The sequence below is a fragment of the Sus scrofa genome, chromosome 15 (assembly GCF_000003025.6).
Source record: "Sus scrofa isolate TJ Tabasco breed Duroc chromosome 15, Sscrofa11.1, whole genome shotgun sequence".
NCBI lineage: Eukaryota > Metazoa > Chordata > Mammalia > Artiodactyla > Suidae > Sus > Sus scrofa.
Window position 1 is genome coordinate 32,241,647 of NC_010457.5, and position 19,672 is coordinate 32,261,318.

The 19,672-nt window shown below is 42.0% G+C and overlaps 1 protein-coding gene across 1 annotated transcript in view; it reads right to left on the bottom strand.

Moving 5' to 3' along the window:
* NIPA1 (non imprinted in Prader-Willi/Angelman syndrome 1) overlaps positions 1–18,418 on the bottom strand; it is a 51,208-nt gene extending 32,790 nt beyond the window's left edge. Inside the window, exon 1 of the mRNA XM_021075606.1 lies at positions 18,195–18,418. Coding sequence (XP_020931265.1) covers positions 18,195–18,357 — 163 coding nt within the window. The 5' untranslated portion in view covers positions 18,358–18,418. The remainder of the gene's footprint in view (positions 1–18,194) is intronic.

Sequence of the window (19,672 nt, forward strand, 5' to 3'; positions counted from 1 at the left end):
CCCAGGGATGCAAGGATTTTTCAGTATCTGCAAATCGATGTGATAAACCACATTAAAAGACTGAAGAATAAAAACCATACAATCCTCTCGATAGATCCAGAAAAAGCTTTTGACAAAATCCAACATCCATTTCTGATTAAAAAAAGAACAAAAACGGAGTTCCCGTTGTGGCGCAGTGGTTAACGAATCCAACTGGGAACCATGAGGTTGTGGGTTCGGTCCCTGCCCTTGCTCAGTGGGTTAACGATCCAGCATTGCCGTGAGATGTGGTGTAGGTTGCAGACGCGGCTCGGATCCCACATTGCTGTGGCTCTGGTGAAGGCCAGTGGCTACAGCTCCGATTTGACCCCTAGCCTGGGAACCTCCATATGCCAAGGGAGCAGCCCAAAGAAATAGCAAAAAGACAAAGACAAAAAAAAAAAAAAAAAAAGAACAAAAACAAAAACAAAACAAACAAAACACCACAACAAAACTCCAGGAAGTGGGAAAGGAGGGAACCCACCTCAACATAACAAAGGCCATATATGACAAACCCACAGTAACATCATTCTCAATGGTGAAAAGCTGAAAAAATTCTCACTTAGATAAGGAACAAGACAAGGATGTCTGCTCTTGTCACTACTATTCAACATAGTTTTGGAAGTCTTAGCCACGGCAATCACAGAAGAAAAAGAAATAAAAGGAATCCAAATTGAAAAGGAAGAAGTAAAATTACCACTGTTTGCAGATGATATAATACTGTACCTAGGAAATCCTAAAGACACTACCAAAACACTGTTAGAGCTCATTAATGAATTTGATAAAGTTGCAGGATACGAAATTAACACAAAGCAATCAACTGCATTTCTATATACTAACAATGAAAGATCAAAAAGAGAAATTAGGGAAACCATCCATTTACTATCACATCAAAAAGAATAAAATACCTAGGAATAAACCTACCTAAAAAGACAAAAGACCTATACTCTGAAAACTATAAGATGCTGATGAAAGAGATCAAAGATGACACACACAGATGGAAAGACATACCATGTTCTTGTATTGAAAGAGTCAGTATTGTCAAAATGATTATACTATCCAAGGCAATTTACAGATTAAATTCAATCCTTATCAAACTACCAATGGCATTTTTCATAGAACTAGAACAAAAATATTTTCAAGTTAGTTTGGAAGCACAGAAGACCCAGAATAGCCAAAGCTATCCTGAGAAAGAAAAATGGAGCTGGAGGAATCAGGCTCCCTAACTTCAGACTATACTACAAACTACCTACAGTCATCAAAACAGTAGGGTACTGACACAAAAACAGAAATAGAGATCAGTGGAATAGGATAAAAGCCCAGAATTAAACCCACGCACCTAAAAGCAACTAATCTATGACAAAGGAGGCAAGAATAGAGAATGGAGAAAGGACAGTCCCTTCAACAAGTGGTGCTGGGAAAAGTGGACAGCTACATGGAAAAGAATGAAATTAGAATATTTCCTAACACCATACAAAAAAATAAACTCAAAGTGGATTAAAGATCTACATATAAGACCAGATACCATAAAACTGAGAAGAACACATAGGCCAAACACTCTCTGACATAAACCACAGCAGTATCTTCTCAGATCCACCTCCTAGAACAATGACAATACAAACAAAAATAAACAAATAGGACTTAATTAAACCTATAAGTTTTTGCACAGTAAAGGAAACTCTAAACAAAACGAAAAGACAATCCACAGAATGGGAAAAAATATTTGCAAATGAAGCGACTGTCATGGGATCAATCCCCAAAATATATAAACAAACCCTGCAGCTTAATAGCAAAAAAAAAAAAAAAAAAAAAAAAAAAAAAACCATAAAAAAAAGGCAGAAGATCTAAACAGACAACTCTCCAAAGAAGACACACAGATGGCCAAGAAACACATGAAAAGATGTTCAACATCACTAATTATTAGAGAAATGCAAATGAAAAACTACAATGAGGTATCACCTTACACCAGCCAGAGTGGCCATCATCAAAAAGTCTACGAACTATAAATGTTAGAGAGGGTTTGGAGAAAAGGGAACCCTCTTCCTACTGTTTGTTGGTAGGAATGTAAATTGGTACAACCAGTATGGAAAACAGTATGGTGATTCCTCAGAAAACTAAAAACAGAATTACAACATGACCCAGCAATCCCACTCCTGGGCATATCCAGAGAAAACCATGACTTGAAAAGAATACAGGTACTCCAATGTTCACTGCAGCACTATATACAATGGCTAAGACATGGAAGCAACCTAAATGTCTGGCAGAGGAGTGGATAAAGATGTGGTACACATATACAATGGAATACTGCTCAGCCATAAAAAGAATGAAGTAATGGCATGTGCAGCAACATGGATGGACCTAGAAATTATCATGCTAAGTGAAGTTTGACAGTGAGACAAAAACATCATATGAACAGAAACTGACTCACCGACTTTCAAAAACTTTCAGTTACTAAAGGAGACAGGTTGGGGGCTGAGGGATGGGTCAGGGGTTTGGAATGGAAATGTTCTAAAATTAGGTTTATTATATAATAAAATTCATTGAGTTAAAAAAATAAATGCTGAGGAGAGTGTGGAGAAAAGGGAGCCCTCTTACACTGTTGGTAGGTATATAAACTGGTGCAATCACAATGGAAAACAGTATGGTGGTTGCTTTAAAAACTAAAAATAGAGCTACCATATGATCCCACTCATGGGTACGTATCAGAAAAAGATGGAAACTCTAATTTGAAAAGATATATGTATCCCAATGTTCATAGTGACACTATTTACAATAGCCAAGACATGGAAGCAACCTAAGTATTTACTGACAGATGAATGGATAAAGAAAATGTGGTATATACATACAATGGAATATTACTCAGCTATAAAAGAGAAGGAAATATTGCCATATGCAGGAATGTATAGCACACAGCAATGAAGAAATATTTACTCAAGAAAATCTATAAAATCTCTGTAAAGACAGTGAGAGTCTTTAGCACATAAGCCATGACCCACCCCCTCTCTCTGCAGCTCAGCTGGACAAAAGCTCCACTCCAGGCTGGTGTGACCAAGAAGATGGGGCTCCTTCCCCTCTCAGCTCCATCACCCGGAGAGCAGGCCTCCACCATCTGCAATTTCTTCCAACTGTTGAAAAGGCTAAATATCTGGTTAATGCATCCAGCAGATGGTAGCTCCTTTCCTATACACAACACATACTCTTAAGGTGGAGATTCTACCCCAGACATGGCAGGCCCTGATCATCCTGTTCCTAGCAGGCTGTACATCTAGAGAAGCAAGCAGAGAAGATCAGAGGCTACTAACTCCACCCATAACTGTTCTCAACAAATACACGTCAGAATTTAACCGGGTAAGACCATAAAGCAATTAATGCACAAGAGAATTGTCAAAAACAATAGAGCAACCAGCCAGTAATTAGTACAGCCTAACAGCTGGGTGCGATATCCAATGAAGCAGACAATAAAGAAATCAGGGTAAGAGACAGTCAAAGATTGCCAGCTAAACCACTGTCATACCCAGGTAAAGGTACACATACCCAAGTTATACTCTCTGAGGAGTGACATCAGAGGCTTCACATTGCAGAGGAAATACACCTTCTCTAAGTTCTCCAGCTAAGTCACCAAACAAGAAAACAATCCAGAGAGACAGCGGTAGGAGAATCTGCAACCAGCGTTGCTATCATGTATTACCTAAAATGCCCAGATATCAACAAAAAAAATCATGAGACAGCAAAAAAAAAAATATATATATATATATATATAAATAATTCAAAAATGGGCAAAAGGGGAGAAGTTCCCATCGTGGTTCAGTGGTAACAACCTGACTAGTATCCATGAGGATGTGGGTTCAATCCCTGGCCTCATTCAGTGGGTTAAGGATCTGGTGTTGCTGTGAGCTATAGTGTAGGTCACAAACGTGGCTCAGATCCTGCACTGCTGTGGCTGTGGTGTAAGCCAGCAGCTGTAGCTCCGATTTGACCTATAACCTGGGAACTTCCACAGGTGCGGCCCTAAAAAGACCAAAAAAAAAAAAAAAAAAAAAAAGGACGATATGACAACTTATCAAACAGTATAAAGAGATAGAAATTATATATATATATATATATATATATAAACCGTGTGTGTGTGTGAGTGTATAGGCCAAATGGAAATGTGGGGGTTGAAAAGTACAGTAAAACAAGAATAAGAAGTTCTCACTGTAGCACAACAGGATTGTCAGTATCTCTACAGAGGCAGGGTCAAGAGTTTGATTCCCAGCTGTCTGGTGCAGTGGGTTAAAGATCCAGCACTACTGCAGCTGTGGCATAGGTCACAACTCTGGCTTGGATTTGATCCCTGGCCTGGGAACTACATATGCTGCAGAGTGGCCAAAAAAGAACAAAAAATCAACAGCAGATCTGAACTTCTTGGCAGAAGAATCAGCGAACTTGAAACATACTGATAAAGATTATACATTCTGAAAAACACAGAAAGAAGTAAAAAGGAAAATGAACAGAGCCTCAGAGAAATGTGGGATATTATTAAGAATATCAACAGACAGATGACAATTGGATATCAAATGAGCAGAATGCCTCACAATTGCTGGGTTGCCAGACCCTAGGTGCATAGCCTGGTCCAGTTCCTTCTGGTGCACATTTCTTGATCCAGGGCTGGGGACTATGAATGGAAAACTACAGACCGGGGTCCAGCAATCTTTTTTTGAAAGCCAGCCCATAAATTTTTGGTGCAGTAAAGAGACATCCACAAAAGAGACTAATAAAAAAATAGTGATGTTTAAAATTTTTAAAAAGAATATCAATAGATATAATGTAATTATCTAAACAGAAAAAATACTCAAGGGAAAAAAATGGCTGAAACATGCCAAATGTGATTTTAAAAATCTACACATCCAAGAAGCTGAAAAATCTCCAATAGGTCAAGCACAAAGACATTAACAAACAATCTTGGTAAAAAAGCTCAAAGACAAAAATTTTGAAAGAAGCAAGAGAAAAACAACTGACAAGTAACTGACTTCTCAGCAAAATAGTGGAGGCCAGAAAGCGGTGGAAAAATATATTCAAAGTTCTAAAGGGGGAAAAAAAACAACCGTTAACCAAGAATGTTATATCCAGCAAAACTATCTTTCAAATATGAAGGCAAAACAAAAAAATTCCCAGAAAAGTAAAATTGCAGAGAATTCACTGAGAACAAATCTGCCTTACGATAAATATTAAAGTCTTTCAGCTGAAAACAAATGACACCAGATAGTAATTTGAACACACACACATGCGCGAACGCATGGGTAGTGATAAAGGTAATCATATAATTATAAAAGACAATGGAAATGAAAACTTATTGTCCTTTCTCACTTTACCTGACTTGAAAAGGTGCCAATATGTATATTATGTATTATTGGATCTATAACATATAGCACTATATATGTTATATATAACATATAGTAACATTTGACAAGACTAGCACAAAGGACATGTGTGTCAGAAAAGTTTTATTGACTAGGATATGGTAAATTGACTAGGATATGGTAACTTGATCCACAGGACAAATGAAGAGAATGAGAAATAGTAAATAAGAACGTAGTAACAAACACTATAAATCTATACTTGCTTTCCTTTTTTTTCTAAGCTTCTTTAGAATATGATAACTATATAAAGTTTACATTACCTTAATTATAAGTTACAACAATGTACTACTGGGTTTGTAACCTAAAAATGTAATATATATAACAATAATAAAATAAAGGAAGAAATAATGTAGCCACATAGGAGTAATATTTCTATATCTAACTGGAATTGTCTGAAGTAATCCTGTAATTTAAAATGTAATGATAAGTCCTGAAGCAAATAACTAAAATATATGGTGAAAAATAATTAAGGGAATTAAAATGTTACACCAGAAAAATTCACTTAATGAAAATAAAGCAATAAATGAGTAGAAGGAAGAGAAAATACATGATATATATAGAAAACAAAGAGTAAATGGCATGAATCCAACTGTAATAATTAAAATATTAATGTCAGTTGGTTTATAGTGTTGTTCAAGTCTTCTATTTTCCTTGCTGATCTTCTGCCTCATTTTTCTACCCATTTTTGAAAGTAGGGCGCTAACATTTCCAGCTATTGTTTCTTTGGGGTTTTTTAACTTTAATTTTTTTTTTTTTTTTTTTGCTTTTTAGGGCCATACCTGCAACATATGGAAGTTCCTGGACTAGGGATTGAACTGGAGCTGCCGATGCATACCTATGCCACAGCTACAGCAATGCCAGATCCAAGCCATGTCTGTGATCTACACCATAGCTTACAGCAATGCTGGATTCTTAACCTACTGAGTGAGTTCAGAGATCAAACCTGCAGCCTCACGGATACTAACTAATCAGGTTCGAAACCCACTTAGCCACAAGGGGAACTCCTCCAACTATTGTTTTTCAATTGTCTATTCCTTTATTCTGTCAAGTTTTGCTCCATTTTGGGATTCTGTTGAGAGGTGCATATATATTTATAATTTTTATATCTTCCCAATGGATGGACCATTTCATGGTTATAAAGTGTCATTCTTTGTCTCTGGTAATAATTTCTGTCTTAAAGTCTATTCTGTTTCACCAGAGTTCTCATTATGGCTCAGTGGTAATGAACCAGAGTAGTATTCATGAAGACGTGGGCTTAATCCCTGGCCCCACTCAGTGGGTTAGGGATCCACTGTTGCCATGATCTGTGGTGTAGGTCGCAGATGCAACTCAGGTCTGCCATTCCTGTGGCTGTGGCATAGGCCAGCTTATGCAGCTCCGATTCGACCCCTAGCCTGGGAACTTCCATATGCTGTGGCACAGTCCCAGAAAAACAAAGTCTATTTTGTTTCATTACAGCATGGCCGCTTCTATCTTTTGTGTCTAAGTAAATTTGCTTATTTATTATTTTATAAACAATGAACATATTTCATGCTAGATCTTGAAGCTTGTTTTCACAGCAGATGCACACAATAATTTACTTAACTTTTCAAAATTCTATATATGATATTCAAAAGACTTTAAGGACTTTGAGATTGAGGGATCAGCCACAATCTTTTTCAGTTGAGGGGTCTATGTTGGGAGCAGGGAAGGGTCCATTTCTTTTACTGAATGAATATAATTTGGTCAGAATGCTTATGGAGTCATGGGATCACTGCTACAGCAGGAGCAGGAATGTGGGCAACACTCCTGCAGTGAAAGCTGGTCTGGAGATGCCAAGAGCCAGCACAAAGGGAACCAGTGAGGCACTCCTCTTTCACTGTTACAGTTTTCCCCACACCACTAAGTACTACACAGCACATGTTTTTGATGGTTTGAAATGGACTCTGTTACTAAAATGGGGAAGAACCTGGGATACCAGATACCCAGGGGATGGGGAAATAACAAGCTTTTTATCTTCCTGTAGTCAAAGGGTACAAGTCAATTCCAAGTGTTTTGGGTCCTCCCACTCATACTCCCCAGGAGGAACTTATAGTTGCTGAAATCCATAAGGTATTGCAATCACCCTCACCTTTTAAGCCAATATTAGGCAAAAACCTTTTGCTTCCATGGACATTGAATAAGTCAGATTTTCTGTCTGTATACTTGCTCCACACCCTTAACTGTAGATCAAAGTGATATTCTTCCACATGGTTCCCAAGGATCCCGGTCCAGCAGCATCCCCGTGGTCTGCCCTGAAGGACTGCCCACCCACCTGTGCCTAGCCTCCCAAGTAAGTTGTCTGCCTCAGGTTCTATCCTCCTGCAGCCAGGAACTCCTAGGAGCCTGTGCTCCATGTTAGCCCTTAGCCTTGTCATAGATATTATTTTCTCATGTCCTAAAAAAACTTGGTTTCTCTAAAGTTTCATCTTCAACACTGTCCCTAAAAATTCTAAAGTTCTCACCTGACACCCCTGAGAGGCACCTGTTCAAGACTACATCTGTGCTCCTCATCTTCCCAGCTGATGCCTGGGACCCTTCAAGTTCTCTGGCCTCAGCAAGAAGAAGGAGCCTCAGAATTGGAAATTTGTTTATTTGACTACACTCATGTCTCCTCCTCTCCACTCCTAGGTGGGGGTTGCAAGGTAGCAATAGCAAAGGTCTAGAATTTTTTCCCCTCAAATTGGAAACCTTGGATGCTAACTGAGAGTTGAATGGTTGTTTATAACAGCTGAACTATAAGACAAAGAAGTGTTGTGCAAATACAAAAGAGACTTGTCAGGATGATAATATCAACTGGCAGTGAAGCTGTCCAACCATGGACTTGTGGCTTTTAAAATCTTCCATTTAGTTATAACTGCATATCAAAAATGTCCCTAAAATAAGACTTTAGAGCCCAAAAATACAGTCATCTAGTTTACTTACCTTCTGATTATACCACCAAAAAATTGCTTCTACTCATGTGTGCTAACAGCAACAAGAGAAGTTGCTGCTAAGAACAAAGCAACTAATTATGTCATTTACTAATTAATTAATGCCCTGACTTTTTAAAAATATGTAAAAAGATGCTACATAGTTTTTACAGAGTTCTTAAAAAAGGAACTACAGAAATTTTCTTTTCTGACACCAACACAGCTATTTGAGGGCATTAATTAGACTAATTTTGAGCACGTGGTATCCATTAACTTATGAATGGACTTGCTACTTGAAGTTCTTTTGTATGTTGGTTATTAGATATGCAGAACTTAACTTCCTAAAGAAACAGTATGGCAATATTGAAAAAGAAAAACAAAATTGAATGACGTATACTATCTGATTTTAAGATTAACTATAAAACTACTGTGTTACTGACATAAGGGCAGACATATATAATAAAACAGGACAGAGTTCAGAAATAGACCCCTATATGTACAGTCAGATTACCGAGAATGCATAACTCAGTAAGGAAGTCTCCACAACAAATGATGCTGAATGAACTGGCTATCAGCAGGGAAAATATTAAAACTTTTGTGTATGATTATACCTCAATCATACATAAAAATTAACTCAAGATGTCTTATAGACCTAAAGGTAAAAGCTAAAGCTATGAAACTCCTAGAGGAAAACACAAGAGGCTGTGATCTGAGGAGGAACAAAGAGGGGAGGGGGCAGAAATAAAAAAATTCTAACTACAAATACAATACCTTTTAAAATCGCACCCCCAGGGAGTTCCCGTCATGGTGCAGTGGTTAGCAAATCTGACTAGGAACCACGAGGTTGTGGGTTCGATCCTTGGCCTCGCTCAGTGGGTTAGGGATCTGGCGTTGCCGTGAGCTGTGGTGTAGTTCGAAGACGCGGCTCAGATCCCACGTTGCTGTGGCTGTAGTGTAGGCCGGTGGCTACAGCTCTGATTAGACCCCTAGCCTGGGAACCTCCATATGCCACGGGTGAGGCCCTAGAAAAGAAGAAAAAAAAAAAAATCGCACGCCCCCAGAATTAAATACCTAGGAATAAACCTGAACAAGGAGGTGAAAGACTTATATGCTGAGAACTATAAAACACTAATCAAGAAAACTAAAGAGGATTTAAAGACATGGAAAGACATTCCATGCTCCTGGATTGAAAGAATTAATACTATTAAGTAATCTCCAGATTCAATGCAATCCCTATCAAATTACCCACAGCATTTTTCACAGAAATACAACAAACAATCCAAAAATTTATATGGAACCATAAAAGATGCAGAATTGCCAAAGCAATCTTGAGGAACAAAAACCAAGCAAAAGGCATAACTCTCCCAAACTTCAGAAAATATTACAAAGCCTCAGTAATCAAGACAGTGTGGTACTGGTACCAAAACAGACATACAGACCAATGGAAGAGAATAGAGAACCCAAAAATAAACCCAGACACCTATGGTCAATTAATCTTCAACAAAGGAGGCATGAATATAAAATGGGAAAAAGTCTCCTCAGCAAGTGATACTGGGAAACCTGGACATGTACATGTAAATCAATGAAACTAGAACACACCATACACACAAATAAACTGAAAATGGCTTAAAAACTTAAACATAAGACAAGACACCATCAAACTCCTAGAAGAGAACATAAGCAAAACATTCTCTGACATCAAGTGTACAAATGTTTTCTTAGGTCAATCTCCCAAAGCCAGTAGTAATAAAAAACAAAAATAAACCAAGCTGCCAATCTTTTGCATAACAAAGCAAACCATAAAAAACCCAAAAAGACAACCTATGAAATGGAGGAAAATAGTTGCAAATGATGCAACCAAGGGCTTAATCTCCAAAATATACAAACAACTCATACAACTCAATAGCAAAAAAACAAACAACCCAATTGAAAAATGGGCAGAAGACCCAAACAGACATTTCTCCAAAGAAGACATAGCGATGGCCAACAGGCACATGAAAAAATACTCAACATCACTAATTATTAGAGAAATGCAAAACAAAACTGCATTGAGGTACCACCTCACACCAGTCAGAATGGCTATGAATAATAAGTCTACAAAAACAAATGCTGAAGAGGGTATGGAGAAAAGGGAACCCTCCTACACTATTGGTGGGAATGTCAACTGGTACAGCCACTATGGAAAACAGTATGGAGGTACCTCAGAAAACTAAATATAGAATTACCATCTGACCCAGGAATCCTACTCCTAGGCATATATCCAGAAAAAGCATTCACTGAAAAAGATACATGCACCCCTATGGTCAGTGCAGCACTATTCACAACAGTCAAGACATGGAAACAACTTAAATGTCCAACAACAGATGAATGGATTAAGAAGATGTGGTACAAACACACAATGGAATACTACCAGCCATAAAAAATAATGCCACATTTGCAGCAACATGGATGGAAGTGGAGACTTTCATACTAAGTGAAGTAAGTCAGAACGAGAAAGACAAATACCATATGATAACACTTATATCTGGAATCTAATATATGGCCCAAATGAACCTATCTACAAAAAAGAAACAAACTCATGGACATGGAGAGCAGACCTGTGGTTGCCAAGAGGGAGGGGGAGGGAGGGAGTTTGGGGTTAGTAGATGCAAACTATTTGCATTTGAAATGGATAGGCAATGAAATTCTGCTACATAGCTCAAGGAACTATATGTGATCACTTGTGATAGAACATGTTGGAGGATAATGTGAAGAAAAGAATGTATATATATGTATAACTGCATTACTGTGCTGTACAGCAGAAATTGATGGAACACTGTAAATCAACTATAATAAAAAATTTAAAAAATACTAACCACATAGAAAGGGATAAAATAGTAAGTTAGATTTCATCAAAATTAAAAATGTTTGCTCTTCAAGGGGCACCATTAAGAAAATGAAAAAGCCAGCCTCAGAAAATACCTACAAGAGTTCCTGTCGTGGCTCAAGAGAAATTAATCTGACTAGCATCCATGAAGACACAGGTTCGATCCCTGGCCTTGCTCAATGGGTTAAGGATACGGCGTTGCCGTGAGCTGTGGTGTAGGCCTGCAGCTATAGCTCCAATTCAACCCCTAGCCTGGGAACCTCCATATGCCATGGATGAGGCCCTAAAAAAACAAAAAATAAAAAATAAAAAAAAAAATAAAAGCAAAAGAAGAAAATAATAATAAATTCAAATTTGGGAGTTCCTTTGTGGAGCAGTGGATGAAGGATCTGGCATCGTCACTGCTGTGGCTCTGGTGGCTGCCATGGCATAAGTTTGATCCCTGGACCCAGAACTTCCACATGCTGAGGCTATGAGCAAAAAAAAAAAAATAATTCTAGAAATGCTTATTTGCTTTAATGTTTTTGGGTATTACTTACACATACTTATAATAAGTCAGCATCAGAGTACAAGTTTTCTCCAAATAAACTGTGAAGCTGCTCATGAGAAAAGCCCTATCTGTAGGTGAATTTATCTATCTTCCCCCTCATCTTCCCTACAGGGAGCAGGGTGAGAAAGCCCATCTCCAAAGTCAGCCCAAGCTGGGTTCAAATCCCGGCCCCACCAGTTCTATATTGGGTGCATGCCTCAACTTCCTCTCCTGTATCGTGCCTGCCGGCACCCGTGGTCTCACACAGTCCTCTCCCACACTGAACCTAGGCTGGCCCCAAGTGTGCAATGGAATGTGGTGGGAGTGGTAATGCAGGACTTCCAAGGCTAGGTAACAAGGATCCACTCAACTTCCACCTTAGTCTTTGGAAGTCTGGGTCTAGGGTAAGCTATCTGCCATGTAAGGGATCTGACCTCCCCGAGACCACTATGGAATGAGGAGGCCCCAGGGAGCCGCGTGTGAAAAGACTGCCATGGAGAGATGGAGGGGGAGGGGAAGAAGAAAGGGAGGAGAAGAGGGAAAGAGAGAGGGGGCTCAGGAAACCCCTAGCTGTTTCTGCTATCCCAGATAAGCAAGTGAAGAAGTATCTTCTCAGGTGAAACCATCCCTGGCCACTACCTGACTGCAACCCACTGGAAGACCCCAAGGAAGGGGGGCCCATCTGAGACAAGCCATTCCACAGAATCACGACAAATGAGTCCCAGGTATCACGAGAGTCTTCTCTAAGTAGCAGCCTCCTTTACCTTCTCTTCTCACGGAAATACAATCAAGTTACGCCAGGTATGCACAGGTTACGGGCCCACTCAAATGCTCTTAACACTTGCACTATTCTCACTATGTTCCTCACTGGAGATCTGCCCTCAGAGCTAGAGAGAGATTAGGGTTACAGATTTTCAGATTTGGCAGGAACTCTAGATTCCGTTACTTAGTAGAGGCCACAGGTAAATGAGGTCAGCTCTGAATGATTTTAGGAAAGCTCAGAGACAAAATACAAGGTTTGGTTTTACCCTCTTTCACTCCATGGCTACTCATGGGTGGTTAGCATCACTAAGTGTCCATCCACTACATACCTCCCAATGGACAGGACATGTGCCCCGCCCTGAAGAGCCAGGATCTTAGGGGAACACAGACAAGGGAACAAGCCATCATCCAACAGGTTTCACGGGCAAGAGGGGGCTGAGGAGAGGCACCAAGAAGACATGGCGGGAGATGAAGCTGACCCCATCTGTCAGGGTCTGGAGGGTTCACAGAAGCAGGAGAATGGACCACAATCCCAAAGGGCTGCAGGGGTAAATGACATGCATCTGTCTCATCCCTGGGTGTGGGGTGCATGCACCTAGATATATGCCCGGGAATGGCAGGAGAGGCCAGGAGAAAATGTGCACAGTGCACAGGTAGGGAGCATATGCCCTCCGGAAACGTAAAGTACAGAAGGCTTGGGACTAGGAGGTGGAATGCCTGGATCCCAGTTTTCACTCTCATGAGACAATTCACTCACCTTCCAAGCATCTTAACAGCGTGACTACACTACTAGGCTGGGCTCCTCTCAGGAAGGAGACTATGAAATCTGAAAAGGATTTTTTTATTGTGGTAAATTATATATAACATAAAATTTACCATTTTAACCTTACTTTTTTTTTTTTTTTTTTTTGCTTTTTAGGGCCACACCTGCAGCATATGGAAGTTCTCAGGCTAGAGGTCCAAATGGAGCTGCAACTGCTGGCCTACACCACAGCCATAGCAATACAGGATCTGAGCTGCATCTGCAACCTACACCATAGCTCATGGCAATGCCAGATCCTTAACCTCCTGAGAGAGGTCAAGGATTGAACCCACATCCTCATGGACACTGGTAGGGTTCGTAACTGCTGAGCCACAATGGGGACACCCTCATTTTAACTATTTTTTAAGCACACAGTTCCATGGTGTTAAATACATTCACCTTGCTATGAAAACATCACCATCATCTCCACAACTATTTCCTCTTCCAAAACAAAAACTCTGTGCCCATTAAACACTAACTCCCCACTGCCCCTTCTTACAGTCCCTGCAACCATTCTATCTATGAATTTGACTGCTGTGGGTACCTCATATGGCTGGAGTCACACAAGCAGTGTCCTTTTGTGACTGGCTTATTTCACTTAGCATAATGTCCTCAAGGCTCACCCATGTTGTAGCACGTGTCAGAATTTCCTCCCTTTTAAGACTAAATAATAGTCCTTTGAATGTATATACCATAATTTGTTTATCCATTCATCTGTCAATGGATATTTGGGTTGTTTTCACATTTTCTCTATTGTGAACAATGAGAATGGGTCTTCATATATCTAAGTCATGGGTCTTCATATATCTAAGTCCCTGCTTTCATTTCTTCTGGAGGTACACTCAGAAGTGGAACTGCTGGGTCATATGATAATTCTACATTTAATTTGTTTTTTGTTTTTTTTTTTTTTTGCTTTTCAGGGCCGCACCCCTGTGTTGCTGTGGCTGCGGCACAGGCTGGCAGCTGTAGCTCCTATTTGACCCCTAGCCTGGGAACCTCCATATGCCACGGGTCTGCAGGATCCCAGCTGCATCTGCAACCTACACCACAGCTTATGGCAACACCAGAGCCCTGAACTCACTGAGCGAGGCCAGGGATTGAACCTGCATCCTCATGGATACCAGTGGGATTCATTTCCACTGCACCATGAAGGGAACCCCTATATTTAATTTACTTGAAGAATCTCCATACTGTTTTTTTTATAGTAGCTGCACCATTTTACATTCCCACCAACACTGCACAAGGATTCCAATTTCTCCACATCTTTACCAATGACTGCTATTTTTTGCTTTTTTTTTTTTTTAACAATGCTATTCTGGAGTTCCCTTCGTGGCGCAGTGGTTAACGAATCCGACTAGGAACCATGAGGTTGCGGGTTCGGTCCCTGCCCTTGCTCAGTGGGTTAACGATCCCGCATTGCCGTGAGCTGTGGTGTAGGTTGCAGATGCGGCTGGGATCCTGCGTTGCTGTGGCTCTGGCGTAGGCCGGGGGCTACAGCTCCGATTCAACCCCTAGCCTGGGAGCCTCCATATGCCACAGGAGCGGCCCAAAGAAATAGCAAAAAGACAAAAAATAAATAAATAAAAAAACAAAAAAACAATGCTATTCTTTTAATGGGTGCTAGGCCTAGGAAGAACCAGTCTTTTAAAGAGCCTATATGGGGAGTTCCCGTCATGGCTCAGCAGTTAACCCAACTAGCAACCATGAGGACGCGGGTTCGATCCCTGGCCTTGCTCAGTGGGTTAAGGGTCCGGCGTTGCCATGAGCTGTCATGTAGGTTGAAGATGTGGCTTGGATCTGGCATTGCTGTGGCTGTAGCGTAGGCTAGCGGCTACAGCTCCGATTCAACACCTAGCCTGGGAACCTCCATATGCCGTGGGTGCAGCCCTAGAAAGACCAAAAAAAAAAAAAAAAAGATAAAAAGCCTATATAGAGGTACTCATCTATGCAATTCTCCAAAGCTTCCAGCAAATCCACACATATGACTTTCCTGAGGTTGTCTCCACAATGTCTATCTGAGGACGGGACATCACCTTACCCCAGCTAAGAGGTTCCCTGCCGTCCTAGCCTACCCACCAGCACAGGAATTCTAATGTTGCAACTGGCTTTCCACAATATGTTCACGCCCTATGACTACCTTGTTTCTCTCATCTAAGCTCTGCTTCATTTGGGCTCTAACACTAAACACACTATCAATGACCCGTGGGGCCAGGGGCCCCCTGTCCTCTTCCCAAAGTGCAGAGTCCTTCAAGCCACCCCAGGAGTGAGGCAGTTCAACTGGAACCTGAGTTGTGGAAGGTGTTCCTAGCCTATGTATTCCATTCATTGGGAAGGTCCTTTCAAGAGTGAGTGAAAGCTGGTCAGAGGAAGCTGCACTCCAATCCCCCCCAGTAGGAGGGCTGTGACCAGAACTGGGCTCTGTTGAAGCTGAGACTGGAAAGAAATGCTGGTGCGTGGCAATGGGTAAAAGTTGAAACTTTCAGTGAGACAGAGCTTTATTTTTTCTCTAGATGATTAAAAGAGCAAATTTATTAAGTTTCTAAATTGTCAAATAATGTAATTATCTTCCCTTTTTGGATAAAGGTGTTTTTTATTGAGGTATAATTGACTTACAATGTGTTAGTTTCTGCTGTACAGCAAAGTGATTCAATTTTATGTGTGTATATACATTTAAAAAAATATATCCTTTTCTCTTAAGGCTTATCATAGCATATTAAATATAGCTCCCTGTTACACAATGAGACAGAGCTTTTTCCAGTGTAAGAAATGACCAGGTCTCCCTTAGTGCAAGAACTTGGCTCCTCAGTCTCTAGCCACCATCTCTTTCTTCCTATCTCCTCCATTTTAGTCATTTCATAAGGGCCAACTCCGCTGCCTGTTAGCAGAGGTAGAAAAAGGTTTCAGGGGGAATAGATTCTAAAATCTCCTCAATACCTAGAATAGTGCCTGGCACATAATAAGACTTCCACGCATATTTGTTGAACAAATCAAAACTTAATTTATCAAAACAAGACTATACATCTCGACCAGTAGATCATGAGCAATGCCAGCCAGCTTGAATTAGTACTGGTGGTAGATAACTGGGGAAGTGTGAAATTAGTAAATACCACATTTTCACTTAATAATTTAAGGGCACAGCATGCAGGTATAAATAAAAGCATCAATAGTGAGGGTTTTTTTTTCCAAGTTGCTTTTTTTTTAAGTTTCTTATTCATTAATTTCCTTGAACACAGAAAACTAAGCTGAGCTGAAATAACACATGTAGTTTTACTCAATAATTACTGTTTTCTGTTAATTCAAGTCTATATTCAGGTTTTCTTAGATTTTTACCTAATGTCTTATGGCCATCTGTCCTCAGGCTCCTCCTGGCTGTGACAGTCTCTCAGACTTTATGACCCTGACAGAAGAACTGGTCAGGTATTTTGCAGGCTGCTCCTGAATTCAGGTTTGTGTGATGTTTTTCTCATAGTTACACCGGGGTCATGGGTTCGGGGATCCTGTGCCCATCCTATCAAGGGCACATGGGTTGTTTATTTTTGAGTCACAGGAAACTTTTCACCCACCCATGAAGCCCACTTTTTGGTCCCTGAAAAGTGCTGCTGCCAGATGTCTGTTACCTGAGAAATACACATGCATCCTGGGGAAACCACACGTGGTTTTATTAAAATTATATGTACAGACTGCAATGTTTTCACTTCAAAGGGCACTCGAGAAAGTTTTAGCTGAATTCTGTAATCTTAACTATGAAATGAGTTGACTTATTCTCAAACCCATGACCTGGCAGTCTCCTCCTTTCCAGAGAGCTCCTAACACTATTCTTGTAAAACACAAGAAACAATCACAAGACTCTCTTAGTCCTTCTGGACATGTTAATTATCAGTTTCAAAGCATGCCACATCTTGCTTTCAGTGAACAGTCTCAGGCCTTAGTACAGAGGGGCACTGGCAAAGAACTCTGCTACCTACATCATTCACTTTCAGTTTGCTAAGGAGTGGTGTTTGCTGGCTACCTACTGAAGGAATACTGTGTTGGCCCATTTTTGGTTTTAATCTGCCATGCATGTTCTTCTCACTGAAGATCACTTGTAGTCAGACGGGTCATATCTACACCAGAGATGGCTCAATCAAGGACCACAGGAATAGAACCCACGGGAAAGCACAGGCCTCTGGCTAAACCCCGAGAGTGAGCGCCTCCTTGGCCAGCAGGTCCCATCTCAGCCTGCCTAGGGCACAGCTCTTCTGCATTGGAGTGGCCACTGCAGGGAGCGAGGAGTCAGCAGGTCCTGCCCTCCAAGTGCACCCCAGGCCGGGGCACAGCAAAGGCGGGAGGTCCATCGCTCCTTCTGGGCAAGCACTGGGTTCCCACCATTCCGGGGACACTATATAGGAAGCTTTCCCTAACAGCGGGTGGGTGCGGGTGATAGGGACGCCTGGGCGCCAACAAGAGGACAAGTCGGTGGGTAGCACGGCTGCAAAAGGATTAAGTCTGGGAGAGAGAAAAGAAGTCAACTGGAGAAGCCCAATAAAACTGAACAAGGCCTCTCTAGCCGCTGGGAAGAGAAAAAAAACGGTGGCGGCGACACAACTATCCTCTCTCAGGGCACAACGGGTGATCCCCGGGCAGCTTCCGGAGCTGCAGGAGGACGAGGTGCGGCCGCGGCGGCGAGGTTTCTGGCGCGCAGGGCCGCGTCGGTGCGTGCGCTTCGGGTGGGCGAGGTGCCTTCCATCAGCGCAGCTCGCCCCTCCGAGGTGTCCCGCCCCGTCTCCGGATCCCGCTCGGGCGACGACCCGAACACCTCCCAATTTACGGCCGCTTGCCTCCCCACGCCGTGCGGCTGCTTCCTCCACGCCCCCCCCCCAACCCCGAGCAGGGCCGCGGCCCGCCCTACCTCGCCGCTTGGCGCGCACGATGCCCTTCTTCTGCAGCACGAACGTGGACCCGTTCACCAAGCTCGACACCACGGCCACGCCCAGGCCGAGCGATACGGCGGCGGGGCTAGGGCTGCGCGCCCCCTCCCCGGCCGCCGCCGCTGCCGCCGCTGCAGTCCCCATTCTGCCGGCGCCCGCCTCCGCGCCTGCGCCTGCGCGCTCGCCCGCCGGGCTGAAGGCGGGGGCGGGCTCCGCCGACCGTAGCTGTGCGGGTGTTGGGGGACCCGGGGCTGCGCAGGGGCGGGGTGGAGCCTGGGCTTCCAGCCTCTGAGAGGCAGAGGGTGGATCCTGGGCTCCCCGAGGAGGGAAAGCCTGGAGAGGAGGGCCCTGAGGTTGAGGAGCGTGTGCAGGGAGGTGGTGAGGAAAGGGGTGAGAAGGTAGGTGGGTGGGTGCAGAAACAGAGTTCCCAGATTTGGCAAGTCCAAATACAGGACAACCAGTAAAGTTTGCATCTCGGGTAATAATTTTTAGTAGGTGTCCCCTGCTCTATTTGGGACTGGAAGAGAGCCGGCAAGACGCAGCCCTCCCTGGGATCAAGAACCCCCACAAAGCTGCTTGAAGGCAGTTGAGTGGGATGGGGGTGGGTGAGGGGAGGTGGGGGGTGTAGATGGCTGGGGAGGCGGAGGGACAGGGAGGAGGGGGGACAAGGAGGGGAAGGGTGGCGGGGCGCGTAGCTGGCAGCCACCCCTGGGGGATGAAACCTAGACGAGTCAGGTGTCCTGGGACTCAAATGGATCACTGAATGAAGTGAACTCATCTACCGCTGCACTGGAGCAGTGACCTTGTGATCATACCATCTCATTTACTAATTTATTTTTAATAAAATCTATCAAAATTACAAGAAAAGAGAAAATATTTTTATATTACTCAGTTTCACTACCCTAGCCTAATAGTTATTATTTTAAGTGTCTTCCCACATAAAGTACAACTCTAACTTCAACATACAAGGTATCCTTTTTATTTAATATGTCATAATCAGTTTTTACTTTGCTACATAAAGATAATTTTAATGATAAGTTCCCATAAAGTTAATTACCATAATTTGTCTCACTGCTCAGCTGTTGTTGGTTGTTAGGTTGCTACATTTCTTTTTCTATTATAGATGATGACATAATGAACATCTTCATAAACTTTAAAAACACTGAAGAGTATAGGAGTTCCCTGGTGGCCTAGTGGGTTAAGAATCCAGCATTGTCACCATCGTGGCCCTGGTTACTGCTGTGGCTGGGGTTTATTCCCTGGCGCAGCACCTCTGCATGCTGCAGGCCTGCCCCCAAAAAACAAAAATGATAATACTAGGGTATAAACCTACGCCTATATACAACACTATTAGTTTGTGAAGCAATGTAAAATCATATACTATTTCTGTGTGAAAATTTCTGTGCTGAATGAATCTAGTCCATTTCTTTTTCTTTTATTGTTGTTGTGGTGGTAACAT